The sequence below is a fragment of the Terrapene carolina genome, unplaced genomic scaffold, assembly GCF_002925995.2.
Source record: "Terrapene carolina triunguis isolate 2854851 unplaced genomic scaffold, T_m_triunguis-2.0 Scaffold926, whole genome shotgun sequence".
Lineage (NCBI taxonomy): Eukaryota > Metazoa > Chordata > Testudines > Emydidae > Terrapene > Terrapene triunguis.
This window is the reverse complement of record NW_020665277.1, coordinates 4,336,896-4,359,949: the sequence shown is the minus strand read 5'-3', so window position 1 is coordinate 4,359,949 and position 23,054 is coordinate 4,336,896. Positions and strand designations below refer to the sequence as shown.

The following is a 23,054-nucleotide window of genomic DNA, read 5'->3' as shown; positions in this document are numbered from 1 at the left end:
TATAGGTTTAAATCCATACTGAGAAGTTTTAGTTTCCGTGCACTGCTCCACAGTAATTGGTATCCTGTTTTGTGGCTTGGAAAGGTATCAGTTTTTGGAAGAAGCTTTTCAGAATCAGAAGGGTGCAATTGAGAATCTGTTGGCCAAACTTCTTGAAAAGAAGAATTATGTTAATTTTGCAGCTAATCAAGTGCAGAATAGGTAAGTACCTACAAATAATATTCAAGCGTTGATATTGCATTGTGCATTTACTAAAGCCTATTGTTCATACTTTTGTAGGCTCCTAATTCGGTGGTTTAAATTCTAGTTGGTCCCTATGTCAGTTATACTGGATTTATAGTTGGAATGCTTTATACTTTATTATGCTTGTCCACGACACACTATTGCAACTACATAAAAGTAGATGACCTTTTATGGAACTACTGGTACTATCAAAGGTGTGGCATGATTTATTATAGAGTAAAATAACCTCTACTGCTCTGGTCTTTGTCGGTGAGAACTCTGTGAGGGTGAGACACATACTGGCCATACAGTTTAATATATACATCTTTCAGATTAGAAAAGATGAGCTGGAGATATTAAAATAAGAAACTAGAAGCAGAGAATTAATACTTCACACTAATTCAAGCAAAACATGAAAGAACAGTTAAACATAAAAAGGTGGACAGAAAGTCAAACCATTAAGTTATCAAATCAGGGTCAGACTTTGTGTAAACTTTCTCCTTTATTTGCCAAGAATTAAATTCTAGATGGTTTATCTGTAGCACTGGGTTAGCAACATTTTATCTGTTAGGTAGAAAGTAAATAAGCCATACAATTCTGCGTTTATCATATAACTTTAAAAATACAGAAATTGCTTCTTTACTTTTTATGTGAGAAAAATTACTGTGTAGTATTTTGAGGCATAGTATAAAGTGATTGCCTGATAATACATTTCTCTTTTTTTAGGATAAAAGAAGTAAATGAAACTAACAAACGAGTAGAACAGGAAATCAAAGTGGCTATTTTCACCCTCATCAATGAAATCAATAAAAAGGGAAAATCTCTCTTACAGCAGCTTGAGGTACAGTTAAGAACAAACAAAAATCAGTTCACAAACTAGCTGTTTTAAACACCTATTGAGAACTTGCATTCCATACTTGAGTGAGGAGTTTATTCTGTGCAGACACAGGTGTTTCAGTGGTACGCCACTCAAGTGTGATATGCTTGGAGTTAAATCTCCTGTGATCTTTTCATTGATCTAAAATGCTATGGCTTTCTTAACTTGTACATCTGTGTTGTATAGCCCCATTTTAAACTTGCTCTTTTTCATAGATAGATGTCTGGAAAAAGCCCTCTCTGACCCAAAATGCCATGTTCCTAACCTAAAACATACTACTCCTGAAGTCTGTAAACTCTAGTCCTTTAAGAGGATAATGTGTACAGACTATGGAATTAACATGACTCATAATATCACTGCTTATTTGCTTGCTTTTTTCACTTCCTCTCCCAATGCCTTATCTAGGAGTCACTCTCTTTAGAATGTCAGCTCTTAAAGGCAGGGATCTGCCTTAGTTTTTTGTCTGAAACACTTAACAATTGGTGCTGTATAAAGGGCAAATATTTGCCAATTGTCTATTTGCTCTGCAGTTTGTGAGAGTTAATACAGTCAGAACTGGATTCTCCCCTCTCCTTCTGCTCTTCTGAGATGGTAATGGCAAAGGGGAGGTAGCTCAGAAGACTTCTAAAGTCATCCTCCTTGCTTGAGGCTATTCTTCCCTACTTAACCTAACTTGAGCTTATCAATATACCTCTGACTGTACAGTCTGTGGTTGGGACTGAAATTATTCTCACTCCGTAAGGCAGTAGCTGAATGTGGCTGAAATGTGATTCCTCTGTGTTCCTAAATCTACTTGTCTCCACTAGGAAAGCTCCTCACTTCAGCTTCAGAACTCCTATATATGACAGAGTGCACTGCTCCCTGTTAAGCTGTCTCATAGATGTGGCTTGTTGTTACATACTTTTAAATTGTGCGTGCTGACAAAAGGCTGTTTGAAAGACACCAATAAATGTCTCAGTAAATTGCAATTAAAATTTACCAGCCCAAGCCAGGACCTACTCGTCTACTCCTACAGCTCTGTTGGCAAATGAATATTTTTCTCTCAGGGAACTGTCTTGGGGGCAGAGGGATGCACAGGGAAGGGAGAGAGACTAAAAGTAGGATTCTGCAAGGCTACATTGTATAAGGAGCGTGTACGGCTACTTTGTACTGTAGTAGAGGTCTTAATATCAGATTATGTACCCTTGGAGTTGTGAATTGACACTGTAATTCCTAATAACTAAAAGAGCAGACACATTCCAAATAATGGATTCAGAAATCTGGTAGTATAGGTGTTGCATATTTTTACATAAATGTGTAAAGCACCAATCTTAAATTACGTAGTTTAATTAAACTCTTAAAGCATGTGATGTCTTTATAGAATCATAGAACTATAGAAGTGGAAGGGACCTCAAGTTTTTCCTAATGTCTAATCCAAATCTCCTTTGCTGCAAATTAAGACAATTGCTTCTTGTCCTACTTTCTGTAGACATGTAAAACAGTTGACCACAGTCCTTTGTAATAACCCACCCTGTTATCAGGAGCTCTTATATCCCCTTCCCTCATTCTTTTCTCAAGACTAAACATACGCATCTAAACTTTTTATCATTTTTGTTTCTCTTCTCTGGACTCTCTGATTTGTCCACATCTTTCTTAAGATGCAGTGCCTAAAACTGGACACAGTACTCCAGCTGAGGCCTCAGCAGTACCGAGCAGAATGGGACAGTTGCCTCCCATGTCTTACATATGACACTCCAGTTGTCAAACCCCAAAATATTAGCCTTTTTTGCAACTGCATCACATTGACTCATTCAATTTATGATCCACTTATACTCTTTAGCAGTACTTTTGCCTATTAGTTATTCCCCATTTTATATTTGTGCATTTGATTTTTCCTTCCTAGTGAAGTACTTAGCACTTGTCTGTTGAATTTCATCTAGTTGCTCTCTGACCAATTCTCAAATTCATCAAGGTCATTTTGAATTCTAATTCTGTCCTCCAAAGTGTTAGCAACCTCTTGTAGCTTGTCATCTGCAAACTTTAGAAGCATATTCTCCACCCCATTATCCAAGTCATTAATGCCAACACAGAATAGGACCAGACCCAAAGAAGACCCCCTAGATATGTCCTCCCAGTTTGACAGCAAACCATTGATAATTACTCTTTGAGTACAGTTTTTCAATGTGTTTTTCACCCCCACCCTTAAAGTAATTTCATCTAGACCACATTTCCCTAATTTGCTTATGAAAATGTCACTTTGGACTGTCTCAAAAGCCTTACTAAAGTCAAGGTATATAACATGGACTGCTTCTTCCCATCCACTAGGCCAGTAAACCTGTCAAAGAAGGAAATTAGGTTGGTTTGGCATGATTTGTTCCTGACAAAATCCATGTTGGCTATTTATCACCTTGTTATTCTCTAGGTCCTTAAAATTGATTGTTCAACAATTTGTCCCAGTATCTTTCAGACTTGACTGGTCTGTAATTCCCTGGGTCCTTTTGTTCCCTATAATTCCCTTCTCCAGTTCTCTAGAACTTCACCCTAATGGTTGTGAGACTGCTTCAGACAGCTCCTTAAGTAGTGTTTGTATTAATTTAAATGGAATAGATAGGCCCAAAAATGCAAAGATTTTAACATGACCCCTGAAACTGTCCAGCATTAAACAGTTTTAAACGAAGTTTGGGATTTGATATACAGAGATCTCAGCCTGCTTAGCACCGTGGCAAACACCATTAAAAATCCTTTTTAACCTTTTATTAAAGATACAGAAAGGAAAAACAGTTATAGCATTTGAAATGTAAAATCTCAAATAAGGCTTTCATGTTAACACCCCCCCTTGTTCCCTTTCCCTTTAGCCATTTTGGAAGGAAAAAAGGGGAAATAAAAGAACAGCAAAGATTAAAAAATGCAGCTTCTGTCCCTGGTGTTGATTCACTTGCATTCTCACTGCTGGAGAAACACAGGCTGAGTATGCTGTCTTATCAGCTACTCCGAGACCTGGCAAACTTGTACCAGTATCAGGCTGTTTAGGGCATTGCTTTTAGCTGCCCCTTTCTGGTCACAGGCTCAACAGCAGTGTAGCAAAATGTACAGCCTTGGCTGGCTGACCCACTCTTAATAGATAGAAGGAAAAAGGAGAGATAAGATAGAGAAGAAGTAAGGTCAGGAAGGAAAAGGACACATTAGAAATGAGGAGGAGGCAGTCTCACATGCTAGGTGGTGGTCAGAGCCAGTGGAGGTGACAGTGTCATCTGGCGCCCACTCTGATCAGAATGATGAAGGCAGAACAATGTTGCACTGGATTCTGGGGTCCCAAAAGACAGCAGGGGTGGCAGCCATGATGGTGAAGCTCACTCCTTCCCCTTTCAGTCAGTCAGTCTGTTGCAGTAGCCTGTGTCTATCTGCATTTCCCCCCAAAGTCTCTCACTTTTTTTTTAAGAACCCCAGAAGGGAGTGGTGGGTGGAATAACCCACCCCTCATTATTTTGTTCACCAGTTAGGCCTAATTTCCGACACACCAATTTTGGTCCATTAATTTCCTGTCCCACACTTCTGTTGTTTACCAGGCATGATCTTAACACAGACCTTGTATTATATCAGTAGGCCTTTTTGTTTGAACTAATTTAGTCTTTTGCACATTTTTCCCATCAACGTTTATTATTATAGGTTATTGTGACATTTTATAAACGTCGTCCTAGTTTTTACAGTTGAGCTCACAATTAGGGTAAATTTTTAGGCCCAGTTATCACAACGGTACCCTGTGGTGAATTTAATCAGGCCCTGCTCACATGAATACATCTAACTTATCTAAATACTCTTTTACCTGTTCTGTCTGTAGTCTGGCTTGTCTTCCTTCTCCTTTGTTAATATTAGTAGTGACCTGATGCTGGGACTGTGTGCTGTCGTTATGGGGGAGCCTCTGCCCTATGGTGCTGAAATAGGCCCCTGGGGCCATTTGTTGCATCTGGGGGTGAGGGTTGTTGGAACTGGGGGGAGTCCTGCCCTGTTCTCTTTCCCACTCCACCCCCAATCACTACTGTACAGCTGCTCTGGCTGTAGCTTGGCTGGCTGCTCCCTGGGTTCCCAGTATAACAAGTGCTTTGGTGGCAGCATGCTACCAAAATGTTACTGACAACCCAGGGAACAAAGAGGAAATGACCATTTGCAGTGGTTCATAACTCTGCTAAACCCAAATAGAATTTTGTGGGACCTAAAACGTTCTTCTCCAACCTCAGGGCTTTTTCTCTCCTGAATTTTGAACACCTGCTGCAAAGAATTGGCCGTGTTAGTACTTCAAGAATCTTTCGTAAAGGAAAGTGTTCAGTAACTTAATGATGTCACTGTCAGCTCCTCCTACAATGTATATTGTTTTTAATTGTGTGCATTAGAATTTTGATATTAGTAGAGAAGTTTTTTAAATCTAATAACCTGATTGAGCTTCTGTTTTTTTGTAGAATGTGACAAAGGAAAGACAGATGAAGCTAATACAACAGCAGAATGACATCACAGGGCTTTCGCGGCAGGTGAAGCATGTGATGAACTTCACCAACTGGGCCATTGCAAGTGGTAGTAGCACTGCATTGCTATACAGCAAGCGGCTGGTAAGGAAACCTGCCCCTTCCAGAATTTAGAGTAGAGTATAGCAAAAATTTTGGGATCTTAATATGTTTGTGCCTCCAACCTTGACAAAAGAGAACTTTATGGTTAAAAGAATTTTCAAGACATGGTTTAGTTTCTCCAGATCACTTACAAGGAAAGGAGAGCCAGTTAATCACACTCCATCTAAAACTGTTGGCTTCATGATTTAATAGTAATAAAAACAGGTTTGCCAGCGCACTGACCTCTCTCTCCTTGCTGAAAGAGTTAGGGCGGGATAGTTGTGTGGTTGTTTCTTTTGTAGAACTTTGTGCCATCAGTGTTGTCACAGTCCCTGGGTAAACTGCCCCTTCTTGAGACCCTTTTCCAGTCCCCTGAGTACACCCTTTGAAGTGGCAGGTCCATGGTTCTAGTTTTTGGAGTGGGACCCTGTGAACCAACCATATCAAGTTACACCCAGTGATTGCCAGCTGTGATACTTAGGAGGCCCACTGGTCTTGATACTTGTGAGAGTTTTCCTTCAGGAGCCTATAGATAATGTTCAGTGACACAGAGATGTTTTTTTCAAAACAAAGGATGAATTTTGCACTAGAGAAACCAATTTAAAACGAGACATATGCACGTACTCTTACCTTAACTTGGCATTTCCCTTAAGCACCTAAGTGGACATAATTTAGTCTTTCTGCCACAGATTCTCCTGCCTTCTCTTGGGCACCAAGTTACAGCCTGTTTGCTGCATACCCCCACGTCTGTCGCTCTTTTAACAGAACATGGTCTTTGAGCTCTAGATTCTCAACTGTGGCAAAACAGCTGTGTCACCAGAATTGTATCTCAGGCGTGATCATAGCTAAAAACTTGACTCTTGTATTCAGGTGTTTACTAGGACACTTTTTACATTTCCTGTTTGGTTTCTTTAACAACCCCTTTTGATCTAACTCTGTGCATTCAAACAGGGTAATATATTACATACACAGAGGCATATATGTTTATAAAAACTAATATAAATATTTCCCAGTTCTCCACAAGAATCATGGAGCTACATTTTCTTCAGTAGGAAATGCCTACTTTCTGACTGGAAAACAAGTTATATAATGTTGGCTTTGGGAATTGAGGGACAGCATTGTGTTTAAAGTTGTCTTTATGAATGAAGAACATCTGGTTCTGCTGGGAATTCATTTACTAAGTTAGACTGAAATTATGTTGTGCTTTGTACTTACTGGTAAATTATTCTTGCTATTGGAGGATCAGATGGCTAAATAAGAACATGAGAACGGCCATACTGGGTCAGACCCATGGTCCATCTAGCCGAGTACTCTGTCTTCCGACAATGGCCAATGCCAGATGGTTCAGAGGGAATGTCTTTTGCCAGATGCTCTTCAAATTCTTTTTTCACCTGCCTAATTATACTTTTACACTTGACTTGCCAGAGTTTATGCTCCTTTCTATTTTCCTCCATACAATTTGACTTCCAATTTTTAAAGGATGCCTTTTTGGCTTGAATAGCTGCTTCTACTCTGTTTAGCCATGGTGGCATCTTTTTGCTCCTCTTTTTTTTTTTTAATTTGGGGCATTAATTTAATTTGAGTCTTTAGTCTGGTCGTTTATAAAAAGTGTCTATACAGGTTGCAGGCATTTCAGTCTTGTGGCTGTTCCTTTTAATTTCTGTTTAGCTTCATCATTTTTGTGTAGTTCCCCTTCTTGAAGTTAAAGGCTACTGTGGTGGGCTGCTTTGGTATTTCCAACCCACAAGGATGTTAAATTTAATTATATTATGATAGCTATTACTGAGTGGTTCAGCTACATTCACCTTTTGAACCAGATCCTGTGCTCCACTTAGAGCTAAATCAAGAATTGCCTTTCCTCTTGTGACTTCCAGGACTAGGTGCTCCAAGAAGCAGTCATTAATGGGGTCTAGAAATTTTATCTCTGCATTCTGTCCTGGGGTGATGTCTATATGGAGATAGTTGAAATCCCCCATTATTATTGAATTTTCTATTTTTATAGCCTCTCTAATCTCCCGGAGCATTTCATAATCACTGTTGTCATCTCGGTTAGGTGTTCAGGAGTATATTCCTACTGCTATATTGTTATGATTCAAGCTTGGAATTTCTATCCATAGACTCTATGGAGCATTTTGTATTTATGATTTTTACTATATTTGACTCTGTGTTTTCTTTCATATATAGTGCAGCTCCCCCACCAGCATGACCTACTCTGTCATTCCTGTATATTTTGTATCCTGGAATTACTGTCCCATTGATTATCATCGCTCCACCAAGTTTTTGTAATGTCTATTATATAAATATCCTCATTTAATATTAGGCACTTAAGTTCACTAATCTTACTATTTAGATTTCTAACCTAATGGCAGAAAGCATATCTGCTGTTTTATTGACTTGAAGAGGGGGAGATGCTGTGGAGCGCACACCTTTCTAGTCCGTTAGCAGTGAAGTAGGAATTTCAAGGTGAACTCATTAATATGAATTCCCAGAACTACTTCTGTGTAATGTTAGAAGTCATATTTTCTGATGCTATCAAAGGGTGAAAGTTCTTTAAATGATTCAACTGAAGATAGTTAGAACATGTTGAGTTTAGAAAAAGTTCAAACTAACTGGCAGTATTCTAAGTAATTGTTACAGATCATCAAGCTGAATCACCTGGATTTATAATTTAGCATAATTTATTTCTAAAGCGAAGAGAGACTCACATTTGTAAGTAAAATGTATGCGATATTTTCTAAGAGCAGAACATGGTAGCTATGCCCACTAACGAAATAGACCCTAAACCCTTGTGAATTGTAGTTAAGGTTTCCTACATTATGATAAAAGGAGTAACTGTTTTTAGGCAAGCTTTTCCCCTTACAAACATAAGAATTCCTAAAACAGTAGTTGGATTACACATTTATTGTATAATTGGGTAGAAACAACTAGTTGAGAACATTTCCTGAAAGCAGGTGAGCAAACTTAAAGGTTAGAAATTAGACAGTACTTCATAATATTAGCTTTTTTGGTTAATCATTACTAATTAAGTCCTGGATTAATGAAAGAACAAGGGGCCTGAATATTTTGCATACTATCAATCTTGCATTCAGTCAGCACTAAACAGATGGTGTAGTCTGCTGGAAAGCTGGGAATCTTAGTGAGGCAGGCCATCAGACATCTGAAATCACATCATTCTGATTACTGCTATTTTCCTTCATGTGTTTAGCACTGCTGATATGTGCTATGAAACTGTATGAAGTGAGTTGTATGGTGGATGCACTAACTTTTCACGAATAAGACTCTACTTGAAAGATTAAGAGGGAATGCTATCCAGCAATAGTTTTCTTTGGCAGTGACCTAACTGACTATTGAAAGTCATAATTTTATGTGGTAACTGGCAGCTCTTTGCTGAACAAACTATACACGTCTCACTAACGTTCACTCTTTGCTCATACATTCAGTGTCATAATCAATCTTAATTTGTTTTGTGTCCCATCAGATTACGTTCCAGTTGCGTCATATTTTAAAGGCACGATGTGATCCTGTTCCAGCTGCTAACGGAGCAATACGCTTCCATTGTGACCCCACGTTCTGGGCAAAGAATGTCGTCAATTTAGGTGAGAAAATAACATATAAAGTGTTTCTGGGAAGACTGGATTGTATGGGGAGTTTTCAATGTAATACTAGCTGGTATGAAACAGAATTAAATATTTTATCTTTTCTATAGTCAGACCCTAAAGGCAGTCATGATGGAAACAGCTTTGGTCACTTTGTATTCCATTTTAAGTATATGGTCACTGTAGCAGGTCACACTGATGCCTGGTGTCGTCTCCTCTTGGGCTGACCTTGCTTGCCTGTCCATTGATCCGGGATCTCTCTTTTCCGTGCAAGAGTAAGAGTCTGTCTAGTTTTGGTATGATTATCCGGTCCATCAAGATTTGCTTGCCATTTGGAGATTGAAATGTATAAAACATTTGTGATGTGACATGCTGTTTGATGGTGCCTGCTGGCTTCGCTCTCTCTTCCTTTTACCAGCTGATGGAGACCCTCTTCGAATTGCTGAACCCAGACTTTTTAGTTTGTAATTCTTAATAGACGTGTTCTGCAAACCTTTTCTTTTGGCAGGATTACCTAGTTTTTAGATTAGGGTAAACTTGGTCAAAATAGTGAAGCCTAAATACATTTCTACTAAGTGGGTTCTCTACATTTCTGAAGTCTATTTATTGACAGGTAAATATGCAAAAGTGGCCTTATAGGGATGAACTCTTTGGACTTATTTAGCCGTGTATCGGGAATAATATTAGATTTGGTTTTATCCAATCACTAGACGTCTTACTGTGTTTAATATGGCTTGAGCCAGTATAACTCTTAAGAGGCCTGGATGACCCAGTTAACCTAGTTGACTGGTTCCAAGCTAGCCCATGTCCTATTGTCTCAAAGGTAAATGAATTAATACACAAAACTTTGTAAAGTAGTTTTGGTTGCTACACATACAAAACCACAAGGCAAAGAAATGGAAAGTTGAGCTACGAAGTAGCGCATGGCTTGTGGGTGAAGGAATACAGGGCTGGCACCTCACAACTGCCTACACCACAGACCATGCACTGCAACTGTAACTTTGCCCTAACTTTGCCCCATTTTCAGCCATTCTTTTAACTGCACCCGGCTGCTAGACGTTCCCCCAGCACTATTCGTTGTGGGTGTTTGGTGTGATTGTTGTGATGAGAGAGAGAGAGAGAGTAAGTAGTTTGGAAAAGGGGTTATGTGTAAAAGGGTTAAGAAAGGTTAGCACCCTTGTGGGGTTAGAGTTAATGTTGCAGTGCATGGCCTATGGGGTCCATTAGTTGTGGTAGTAAGATATCTGCTTGTGGATTCAAAGTACGGGCTTATGTACTGGTAAGTGGCTTAACTTTCTGAGTTGTCACACATGGGGAGGTGGGTGTGGCAACACTAATTACTTACAAAAGTTTTCCAGTGATTAATTTCCTAATTTATGCTTATTTGGGGGTTGGCTTTAGAGCAGGTGGGCACAGGCCTTAGGGGTAGAAATGCAGCAAGAGTATTTATAGGTTCATACACAGCGGCTGACCATTCTCTGTTGTAGGACAAAATCTGACAGGAAAGTGTAGCTCTTCATGGTGAAGGTTTTGTGTGAACCCTAACTACCTGCCCCCCAGTCCCAAATCAACCAACCAAGTTTGTGTGTGCCCAGCCTCAGTCAATCAGGTTTGTGTGCACAACAAATACACTTTGTTATAATGTGAATAATGGGTAAAAGTTACCCTTTAAAAAAAAAACAGAAAAACAACCTTTTCCCCTTGCACCAGTTCTTCTCAGGGGCTACCTCTCAGCCAGGTTTCGTGAAGATTAGTCAGCAATTAAAAGGACTATCAAGGAAAATTTCATCCAGAGCCCAAATTCAAAGGGTTCCTATTAACACCTTATGAAGAGAAACCAAAGAAAAGCTGCACAGAAAATTCAAAGAGCATAAAAACTAATCCTGTGTGAAATTCCACATTGGCTACCTACATTGATAAAAAAGCAGGAATTTATATCCCATTTTAAGCTCACTTTAGAGCAGAGCCCAAACTATTGAGTTACCATAAGATGCCTCCATAATATTCTTCCAACAGTGTGAAGTGAGTTGGTGGAGTTCAGTACAGTTCCTGGTGCATAAATTTCCACAGTGTATAAAACACTATCATATTCATAAGGCCCTACCAAATTCAAAGTCCATTATGGTCAATTTCACAGCCATAACATTTGAAAATTGGTAAATGTCACATTTTCAGATGTTTACATCTGAAATTTCACAGTGTTGTAACTGGGGGGGCCCCCACCCAAAAGGGGATTGTGGGGGTGGGTGGGTTGCAAAGCTGTTGTTGGGGGGTCACGGGATTGCCACCCTCACTTCTGTGCTGCCTTCAGAGCTTCCTGCAGCTGCAGGAGGTTCCCAGAGGTGGAGGTGGGTCTGAGCTCCTCTTCCCCACCCTCCCTCCTCCCAAGAGTGGCTGTGCCGTTCCTCAGTGCAAGGGGAGATCAGACGCACCTCCACAAGCCTCCTCCAGCTGCAGGAACCTCTGGGCCTGCTGTCCAGTCCCAGAGCATCCTGCAACGGGGGAGGCACCTGGAGGTGGGTCTGAGCTCCCCCTGAGAGTGGCTGTGCAGAGCACTCCTAGCAGCAGGGGGAGATTGTGACGCGTTTTTCACAGCTGTGAAATTGGTAGGGCCCTACATATTTAATTCTCTCAGCAGCAGCCAAGGATTTGAATGGACACAGAAAAAGCTACTCTCTTGTATCTAGAGGCAATCTCTCTTCAAAGCAGAGCTAAGGCTTGGTCTACACTTGATGGTTATACCAATGTAGCTTTCAGGGGTGTGGTGTTTAGTTTTTTAGACAGATAGTTATATGGATACAAGTCCTAGTATGGCTGCAGTTATAGCAGTGTAAAGGAGGTGCCTTATACCAATATAGTTATTCCCCTTCCTGCAGAGGAATAGCTATCCTGGTATAAAGCACCTTTGTGCTGATATAATTGTGCCCACACTAGGGGGATTGTTCTAGTGTAGACAAAGCCTAAGGCACAACAGATAGTGCCCATTCTGCCCAAAATGTACCTCTTCCCAAAATAAATTTTAAGACTTCAGTCAAAGTCTTTCACCAGGGCCCGGTCTGTTGTTATAGAATCCTAGAATATTAGGGTAGGAAGAGACCTCAGGATCTCATTTAATCCAATCCACTGCTCAAAGCAGAACCAACATCAACTAAATCCTTCCAGCCAAGGGTTTGTCAAGCTGGGCCTTAAAAACCTCTCAGGATGGAGATTCCACCACCTCCCTAGGTAACCCATTCCAGTGCTTCACCACCCTCCTAGTAAAATAGTTTTTCCTAATATCCAACCTAAACCCTCCTCACTGCAACTTGAGACCATTGCTCCTTGTTCTGTCATCTGAGAACAGCCGAGCTCCATCCTCTTTGGAACCCCCCTTCAGAGGTTATAGAGGATATCATTGCGGGAAAAAAAGTTTAGTGGTATAAATTTGTATGTAACTTTATCGGAGCTGCAATTATTGTGGAGTGATGCTGCTTTATCCTGCTTTAGTGTAAAAACTATGCCAGCTGAGTAACAATCCAAGCTCAGCCCTGGCTGGCCTGCATTTAGACTAGATCAGAGATACTTGCAAATGGCTGTCAAGGAATTCACATTTTAATTTAGACTTAAATTGCTTTCTTACTTTAATGTAAAATACTGAAGAAACTGAAGTAAAAAGTTCAGAGATTTCTGTTTTGAATCTTTATCAGTCATTGAGTTAAGGTGGAACTTTTGTAGTTCACCAGCTTGCTTTTCCTCTATTCCTTAGGTAACCTTGTTATTGAAAATAAACCAACCCCTGGCTACACTCCTAATGTTGTAGTTGGACAAGTTCCTCCAGGAACAAACCACATCAACAAAGCCCCTGGACAAATTAATCTAGCACAGCTGCGGCTCCAGCATATGCAACAGCAGGTGTATGCACAAAAACACCAGCAGTTGCAACAAATGAGGATGGGACAACCAGCTGGGCCCCTTCCTAGGCAAGCAGGCCCTCAGATGTTACAGCAACAGGCAAGTTTCCTGAATACCTTACCTTACATTGCAGTATAACACTAAGGCCAGGTCTACACTAACCCCCTAATTCGAACTAAGGTACGCAACTTCAGCTACGTAAATAACGTAGCTGAAGTTCGAAGTACCTTAGTTCGAACTTATCTCGGTCCACATGCGGCAGGCAGGCTCCCCCGTCGACTCCGCGGTACTCCTCTCGTCTAGCTGGAGTACCGCAGTCGACGGCGAGCACTTCCTGGTTCAACTTATCGCGTCCAGACAAAACGCGATAAGTCAAACCCAGAAGTTCGATCGCTCGCCGCCGAACTACCCGGTAAGTGTAGACCTACCCTGAGACTTAACTCTGCTTCTCTCTGACATGAGCAGATACCTGCTTATATTATACAGAATTAACTTAAAATGTATGAGCAATCCAGTCTTATGAAGTTTGACATTCTTTAAATAGGGCAATGACTGGCTTTTCTAGAGATTATGGAAATTATCAATAATTGCACCTACTTCTATGGAAGAAGATTTGCTTCTCATTTCCTTGTTAACAGCAGGAATTGTTAAATAAAACCAAACCCTTGTAGCCTCCTAGGTTGATCAGCATGCAGACCATGCAGAGGGGTAACTTGAACTGTGGGGCTTTCCAAGCACACCAGATGAGAATGGCTCAGAATGCTGCTCGTATACCAGGAATACCACGCCATAATGGACCACAGTACTCCATGATGCAGCCGCACCTTCAGAGACAAGTATGTACTATGCATACCTTTTTGTGCCCCAGCATACCAAGCTTTCATTTAAAAGCTTACTTAATTCACTGATAGCTATCTCCAGATTGGTCAGTTCTCATATAGATAAAAAAAGTGTGTGTTTGTGAATACATGAATGTATATATTTCAGCTGTATGGGAACTACACTTGTGAGTGGCTAACCTTTTTCATGTCACATGCTGTCTGATATTTCAAAGTTACGCAAGTGTGAAAAAACTAATAACTACTTTTCATTGTTTTCATTCTGCATTTTAGTCAGCTAAGAAGCTGAACCAAGAATGACTGGTTTCACTTTGTGGTGGCTGGGCAGCTGCTGAGTTTCTTTCTCAAATTATTGCATGAATAAAAATTGTCATGATTTTTGGAAGACATTTTTTTAAACTAAATGTTACTCCTGAGCTACAGTGGGTATGACCCTATATCTGAAAAAAATGTGATGCAGACTTTTGATAAACATTCAGAATAAAAATATCTGTAATAGTGGGAGTTTCCTTAATTAGAAAAGCAGAAGAAGAATTTTTTAAAAACATATCTTTATTAATGCTTTTAAAACATCACAGCTATGAATATTGTGCAAATGCAGGCTCTGCTAAAGAAGTCTCTGGATTAAAATGCTGCATGTCTAAGAAAATACTCTCTCCCCCCCTCTTTTTTTTTTTCTCCTCTCCCCCCTCATGTGCAACAGTAAGGAACTAGACAGGAGGCCATGGGAAATCCACACTGTACACCAGTATCTCTAGCAATTCAGAGTTGTTGGTTGTCCTTTTTTTTTTTTTTTTTTCCCCATTCCATTCCAATGTTCAATGCTGGTTGGTTGTTTACATTGCATTAGATTGTAATTTTCATACAGAAAAGTGACTCCATGTTTCCTGCAAACATTACTAAACTAGATTGAGAATAGCTAGTTGGGTGTCAGAGACCAGCATGTAGTTTAAAGTCCTACAATTTTACACCCAAGGTGAATATTTTGCTGCCTTTAGCCCTAACACAATAGTTGTCTATTTTTCCTGACTCTTCCAACAGCATTCTAACCCAGGGCATGCCGGGCCCTTTCCAGTTGTTTCAGTGCACAACAACACTATCAATCCAACTAGTCCTACGACAGCTACCATGGCAAATGCAAACCGTGGTCCAACAAGTCCATCTGTTACAGCAATAGAACTTATTCCTTCAGTCACAAACCCAGAGAATCTACCTTCCTTGCCAGATATTCCACCCATACAGGTTAGTGCAGAAGATCAGCTCATTCTGCTATAGATCAGGTGATCACTGACTTTCCTTCATTAAGATATTTTTTCTTCATGTTTTTTGTATTTGCATCATTACTTGAAGATTTTGTTAAGGCTGTTACTGTTTGAGATCATTCTAAGTAGTAAGAACTGGAATTTGCAGTCTTGTGTTGGATATACCAACTGTTGAACCATCCAGCGCTGATCTACTCAGCTTTTAGTTACAGCATACTAATGGGGTGTGTGTATGTGTGTGTGTGCAATGCTTGATATAAAAGGCACACTTGGAGTCACAAGAAAATGTCAGTCTTAGGTGACTGTTTTCAGTTACTTATGGCTTGTCTACACAGGAAAGTTATATTGGTATAATTATGTTGGTATAATTAAACCAATAGTTATTTAAATGCCCAAAACTTGAATGCAGAACTAAAGTTGCTAGTGGTGCCTCATTTCCTTCCAGAATGTGCAGAGTAGCTAAAAACAAACTCTGAAAAGAAGGAAATATTGAGTTAAGATTGCATTTTGGGGGTTTATTTTAACTCTGTCCTATTTGAGCCAAGCCCCAGCACACCAGAAAAACATACTTGTCACTGTGCCCTCACAGCTGCTACAGAACATGTAACTATAGCATGTCCCCTTTAGCTATTCCATTACTGTGACAACAGACTGCCTGGAAACTCTCTTGCTTGAACAGACTCTCTTGCCGCACATGTATGTTTCACTCTTTTAGGTATGTCAGTTTGGCATACACTGACGTACAGTTTGTGCCAAAGTTTGTGAAAGTTTGAGTTACAAACTTCACCATTAACTTTTTCTGTATTGCTTCCCCAATACTAGCTGAGAGAAATCCTGAGCAACTGAGATCAGTTGAGGGAGGATCATAGCTATAGTTTAAGCCAGGGGTTCTCAAACTGGGGGTCGGGACCCCTCAGGGGGTTGCGAGGTTATTACATGGGGGGGTCACGAGCTGTCAGCCTCCAACCCCAAACCCCGCTTTTCCTCCAGCATTTATAATGGTGTTAAATATATAAAAATGTGTTTTTAATTTATAAGGGAGGGTTGCACTCAGAGGCTTGCTATGTGAAAGGGGTCACCAGTACAAAAGTTTGAGAACCACTGGTTTAAGCCCAGTTGTGTGCACAAAAAAAGTAAAAGATCATTTTGTAAAATGCTGTTATGTTTTTGGGGTGTATATCTCATAATCCACTGGCTCAAATGACCCCAAACTTGGTCAGCTAACACTATCAAACACCCCTGTGAGACACAGCAAGCTTAAGATAGTGAGCACTTGGATTTTAGAGCACTTAGAATAGTCCACCTTTACACCGAAAGCAATGCTGAAACTTAACTATAGAAAAACTAGTGCTCTAATACTGGTATAACTCCCCATGTGGTCACTCTCATTCCAGTATGAGTGGCTTTTTTTAGTTTAGCTCAAACCCCTTCCAAAATGATCTAAACTACATAAAAAGGCACTCTTATAGAATCAGAGAAATGTAGGGCTTGAAGGGACTTCAACAGGTCATCTAGTCCTTCCCCAATGCTGACATAGGATTTAATGTACCCCCGTGCAGGGGGATAAGCTATATTGGTATAACTATATTAGTTTAAATTCCCACCTTCGCTTACTTCAGGATAACTTTTCCATAGAGACAAGCCCTAACTTAACTAGAACCTATTTTGCTGTTTGGTCATCAGATCAAGTAATTTACTTACCTAAAAGCATATCAGGAAACAGAGAAATGTGCAAAGGCTCAAGGACAGCTATAGTACATATCGGAGGTGATCAAACTGGTCTGCAGCGCTGAAGCTCATTATTGTTGAGCCACTGGAAAAGAAGAGCTCACTAGACTATGGCCGTGCAGTTGTAAACACATTTTATGGCCACCAAGGTAGAAGAGTCTGGTGGTATGATATGCCATAACACAAGCTTAACTGGGTGACTTTTGGGTGTTTCGAAAATGTAAAGTCTTCTATAAATGCTGTGTGTACCTCTCCTTGTGATACCTCCACCAGATCTTTCTTCCTTTAGAGAGACAGGGTATAAAACTAACTCATGACTACTCTTACAAATATTGCTTCAGTGAAATGGAGGGCGATTTAAAAAAAAAATCATGTTTTAGTCAAAATAGATTTTTATTTACGTTACTAGTTTTTTTCATTTTATAGTTTTAAATTGTACTCGTTTCTAATTTTCCTATGTTAGTAAGAATTCAAATTTTACATACGTCTTTTTTTCTGTTGAAGTTTTCACAATTATTGTGTCTGGTGAAAAAGAAAAGTCTAGTGTGTCATTAGCATCCTTACTGTGAGAACAACACAAACTCTCACAATATTGATAAGCAAATAGCTGGTGCTATATGTGCAACTACCCCTACCTTTTGACAAGTTGAACTTGCCCGGTCAAAGAAATGTGAAATAATTGGACCAGGCTATACTTTACCCTCAGGGCTAGCACCCTGAAGTCAGTGGGATTTGTATTTCTAAGTCATTTAAGTGCTTTTGAAAATCCCATCCTTATGTTCCTAAGTATAGATTTAAGAGTCAAATTTTAGGCTCCTATTTTTGAAAATTTGAGTCTAACAAAGTTATTGTGAACTTTTTTATAATATATTGAAAGTCTAAACTTTGTTAACGCTGAAGCAATTTTATGTTGAAGTGACAGTTTTTATGCTACTAAGAGAGTTTGTAATAAAGATACAGTTTTAACCCTGACATGGAAACACTTCTGCGTATGCTTAACTTCAAAAGTATGTGTAGTCCCACTGAAGTCCATTCAACTATTCATGTGAGTAAAATTACACACCTGCCTAATAGAATTAGGGGCTTAGTTTTCAATATTTGCTTTTGCCTATAACAGTTTTTGTAAAATTCAAATAAGATAAATACTGGTAGGATAGCATTTTTTAAAAGCATTTATAATTTAATCATTACATATTTATAATCTGAAGTTGTAATATAAATTCTCTAATTGATTTAATCAGGGACCTAAAAAAAGTTGCAGGGGTCGGCAACCTACGGCACGCGTGCCAAAGACGGCACGCGAGCCGATTCTGAGTGGCACGCAGCTCCCTGCTGCGGTCCCGGCCCCCAGCCCCACTCAGCCACCCCGCCCACCGCTCTCCCCTGCGGGGGCAGGAGGCAGAAGCTTGATTCTGCGGCAGCCAAGCTTCCCCCCTCCCCTGCTTCTTCCCCCAGCGTGGTGCTTTCTGGCTCCTTCCCTGCGCCAATCAGCTGATGGCCCTAGCGAGGGGGAGGGGGAAGAGCAGCAGCGTGCACACAGCTCTGTAGAGGACGCAGAGAGAGGTAGGGACGGAGCCTGGGGAAGGGGGTGGAACAGGGCATATCCCTTCCAGCCCCCTGCCATGAGCCGCTCAGGACAGGGGGCTGGGAGCACCCCTACGAGCCGAGCACCCCCCCCCCCTGCCCTTGAACCCCCCCCCCCCAACACACCCCCATCCCTCTCCCCTGCACCCCCACAGCCCCATCCCTCTGCCCTGAACCCCCCCACACACTCAGCGTTCTGCCCTGAACCCCCCAGCCCTCTGCCCTGAACCCCCCCACCCCAACACACACCCAGCGAACTCCCCCACACACACCCCAGCCCTCTGCCCTGACCCCTGAAACACCCCTCCCCACCCCCCCAGGTCTGGGGTCCCGGCCGCAGGCCCTGATCAGCCCTTTGCCGGCCTAGGTGAACAGAACCCCAGGCTGGCAGCGAGCTGAGCAGGCTGGTGGCATAAGATCAGCATTTTAATTTAATTTTAAATGACGCTTCTTAAACATTTTGAAAACCTTGTTTACTTTACATACAATAGTTTAGTTATATAATATAGACTTATAGAAAGAGACCTTCTAAAAATGTTAAAATGTATTACCGGCACGTGAAACCTTAAATTAGAGTGAATAAATGAAGACTCGGCACACCACTTCTGAAAGGTTGCCGACCCCTGGTCTAATGAATTATATTAGTCATTTTAAATTGCCTTGATTTAAATTGCTCCACTTTGGTGAAATTAGTTTCTTTCTTATACAGTGAAGACATTTAAGTGAATAATTGAAAGACGAACTTAAATGCTAGGTCCCCTAATATGCTTGCCAGTGAGTCTTGACTATTAAGGCTAAAATTAAAGCATATCAGAGCATCACAAATTCTGGTACAGTTTTTTTATTAGGTTTTGTCCACAGTTCAGCATTAACAGGTGTAAGAAATTAACTTGCAAGTACAGAAATGTTCTCTGAATGGAGGTTGTAAACCTTAGAAGATATGGTAAATCAATATTGCTTATCTTTATTAAGTGGTAATAATTGTGTAAGTGTTTCCTCATAAGTACTGATGAGTTACACTGGTAGAAAACATTTTCAAATTTAAATTTGGTAAAACAGTTGTCAAGTAACCTAATATGCATGTATATTTACATGTGCAAATAGATGAAAAACTGTTAATGGTTTAATCTCATTTGACTTCCCCAGCTCAAATTTGGTTTTGTTTGATTTGTTTTCAGCTGGAAGATGCTGGTTCAAGTAATTTAGATAACCTACTAAGTAGATATATCTCAGGCAGTCACCTACCCCCTCAGCCTACAAGCACCATGAATCCTTCCCCAGGACCCTCAGCCCTGTCTCCAGGATCATCAGGTAAACTGGAATGAGGGTGGTAGTATTTTTGATATTTTAAGCTTAAAATCATTGGCAAGCAATTTTCCCACTGTACAAGGAAGTAATATTCCTCTCCTTTCTTGGTATGTTCACCCAGAAGTTCTCTCAACAATTTTTTTGGTGGCCTCAGAGTTTGGCCACCAACTCTTGCTGGTGGCCACTCTGACAATTTTTCCTAAAATACTTAATTAACTTTAGGAAAAACAAACAAATATGCACATATATGTGTCCAAATCATTGTAATTTATTTAAGTAGGTTTTTTTGGCAGACTCAATAATAAAAATAATGTACAGTTGTCTTTATTTTTTTTACTGGACCTAAACAGAAACACAAATAAAATGCTTTACATGTTTTGCTATTTTTGGTTGATTTTTTAATTTTTTTTTTAAAGACTTGCTATCTAGTAAATCTGCTATTGTGAAAAGTGATATTTGTATATTAAATATCACTTTTCACAGCAGATTTACTAAGTCCTAGGTGGGGAGGGAGGCAGAGAGGACCAGTGGTGATGTGGGGGTGAGCCCAGGGCTGGAGCCCAAAACACTGCGGCTGGGGGATGGAGACCGCTGCCACATGGCCAGAGCCTGCCACCCACCACCCCAGGGCTGAAGCCTGAAGCCCAAGCCCGACTGCCCCTGGGAAGGTGGGGGACTCTAACTGGTTGCCTGCTGCTACAGTGTTTGTGGCTCCAGAATGGGGCTGGTGGCCCAGGGGGGAGGGGCAGCTGCTTTGTCCCCCCCGGGCTCCTCCCTTACCCCCCATCACCACCCAGGAGGCTGTGGCTACAAGAAAAGCCCCTGATGGCTACATTTGAGAAACACTTGCCTTTCCTCGTAAATCAAACCCTCTAGCACCCTGCCCTTTTTCCCCCAAATGATGTTTTTATGGGAAGGAAGTGCCCAGGGGAGGGATAGCTCAGTGGTTTGAGCATTGGCTTGCTAAACCCAGGGTTGTGAGTTCAAGCCTTGAGGGGGCCATTTAGGGATCTGCAGATTGGTCCTGCTTTGAGCAGGGGGTTGGACTAGATGACCTCCTGAGGTCCCTTCCAGCCCTGATATTCTATGATACCATGGTGATGAGTTCACATAAGTAGAAGGGAACACAGTATTCCAGTGGCCCAGAGAGGGACCAGCACCTTTCTGTGCTGTGACATTATACTTCTCAATGTTCCTCAAAAGTCCATTGGTCCTTTTTGTTACCATATCACCTTGCAGGCTTAGATCTGAGTCCACAGTTCAGTTCGAATGATTTGACTTAGGATGGAAGAATCCCATGCACTGCTACAGACTAGGGACCGAGTGGCTAGGCAGCAGTTCTACAGAAAAGGACCTAGGGGTTACAGTGGACGAGAAGCTGGATATGAGTCAACAGTGGGCCCTTGTTGCCAAGAAGGCTAACGGCATTTTGGGCTGTAAGTAGGAGCATGGTCAGCAGATTGAGGGACGTGATCATTCCCCTCTATTCAGCATTGGTGAGGCCTCATCTGGAGTACTGGGCCCCAAACTACAAGAAGGATGTGGAAAAATTGGAAAGAGTCCAGGGGAGGGCAACAAAAATGATTAGGGGACTGGAGCACATGACTTATGAGGAGAGGCTGAGGGAACTGGGATTGTTTAGTCTGCAGAAGAGAAGAATGAGGGGGGACTACCTGAAAGAGGGTTCCAAAGAGGATGGATCTAGACTGTTCTTAGTGGTAGCAGATGACAGAACAAGAAGTAATGGTCTCAAGTTGCAGTGGAGGAGGTTTAGGTTGGATATTAGAAAAAACTTTTTCACTAGGAGCGTGGTGAAACACTGGAATGGGTTACCTAGGGAGGTGGTGGAATCTCTAGAGGTTTTTACGGTCAGGCTTGACAAAGCCCTGGCTGGGATTATTTAGTTGGGGATTGATCCTGCTTTGAGCAGGGGGTTTGACTAGATGACCTCCTGAGGTCACTTCCAACCCTGATATTCTATGATTCTATGACTTATGAAGCTCCAGTCCATTCCAGGTTTTGTGAAGGGAACTTACTGAATTTCATTACATACCCCACTTAGGGAGAGATTCAGAGTTATGTAAGGAGTTTGCTATTTGTGCAATTCTTTTAGAAGTACATATAATTGTGAACGAAGCTTTTGTTCTGGATCTGAACAAATTACATTACTGAAATCACCTAACATTCCATAATGCAAATGGCCATTTCAAAAATACTGGACACAAGAAAAACTGGTTTCAGCAATTCCATACAGGTCTTTCCATCATTTAGGTCTTTCCCTGCAGCCCTCCAAGTTTACTTGGTCTGAATTGTGAGTTAGTGTATGCTTACAGTATAAATGTATTTTCTCTAAGCTTACATGCAAAACACATGCCGTGGGTCTGCCTTTCTGCTGACTTTATTTGCAATAGCCAGCAATCCAGCTGTGTTAAAACAGATGAGTAGAAAGTTGGTCCTGAAACATGGGTTGAAAATAAGACTAGAAACTTAAAACACAAGTGACAACTTTTGTTCAGAGACTTGCATTTATTTGCAACAGACGTTGGTGGCGATGACCAGATCAGGATAATTCATAGATAAAAATAAGAGGCATTTAGATCAAGAATATGGCTCTTTTATATTTGCATTAAATTAAGTAGTCACTGGCATTCTAAATGAAAAGGCAATCGACAAACTAACGCAAACATGCCAGATTCTATATCAGATCTGCTTTTCTGTGTTTGAGCCAATGACTAAACTAGCAGTGGTTCTCAACCAGGGATATATGTACCCCTGGGAGTACACAGGTCTTCCACGAGGTACATCAACTCAAATAGATATCTACCTAAAGTAACTCCTCACTTAACATCGTCTCAGTTAATGTTGTTTCGTTGTTACGTCGCTGATCTATTAGAGAACATACTCATTTAAAGTTGTGCAATGTTTGCTTATGTTGTTTGGCCATGGGGCGTTGGAACCAGGGTGGGCTGGCAGCCCCCCATCAACTCCCTTCCACACACACCCCCAGCACCTCCCGTCCACCGACGGCCCGCAGATCAGCAACTCCCCCCTCCTTCCCTGCGCCTCCCGCCTGTAGCAATCAGCTGTTTCAAGGTGTTCAGGAGGCTGGGGGGGCGGGGGGGGAGAGAGCGAGGATGCGGCGTGCTGGGGGGAGGAGGCTTGTGGGACGG

The 23,054-nt window shown here is 41.1% G+C and overlaps 1 protein-coding gene across 1 annotated transcript in view; it reads left to right on the top strand.

Moving 5' to 3' along the window:
- TRIM33 (tripartite motif containing 33) overlaps positions 1-23,054 on the top strand; it is a 71,154-nt gene that overhangs the window by 35,303 nt on the left and 12,797 nt on the right. The window contains exons 6-13 of the mRNA XM_026660988.2: positions 85-201; positions 949-1,063; positions 5,533-5,679; positions 9,155-9,272; positions 13,018-13,262; positions 13,835-13,999; positions 15,044-15,244; positions 19,755-19,887. Coding sequence (XP_026516773.1) covers positions 85-201; positions 949-1,063; positions 5,533-5,679; positions 9,155-9,272; positions 13,018-13,262; positions 13,835-13,999; positions 15,044-15,244; positions 19,755-19,887 — 1,241 coding nt within the window. The remainder of the gene's footprint in view (positions 1-84; positions 202-948; positions 1,064-5,532; positions 5,680-9,154; positions 9,273-13,017; positions 13,263-13,834; positions 14,000-15,043; positions 15,245-19,754; positions 19,888-23,054) is intronic.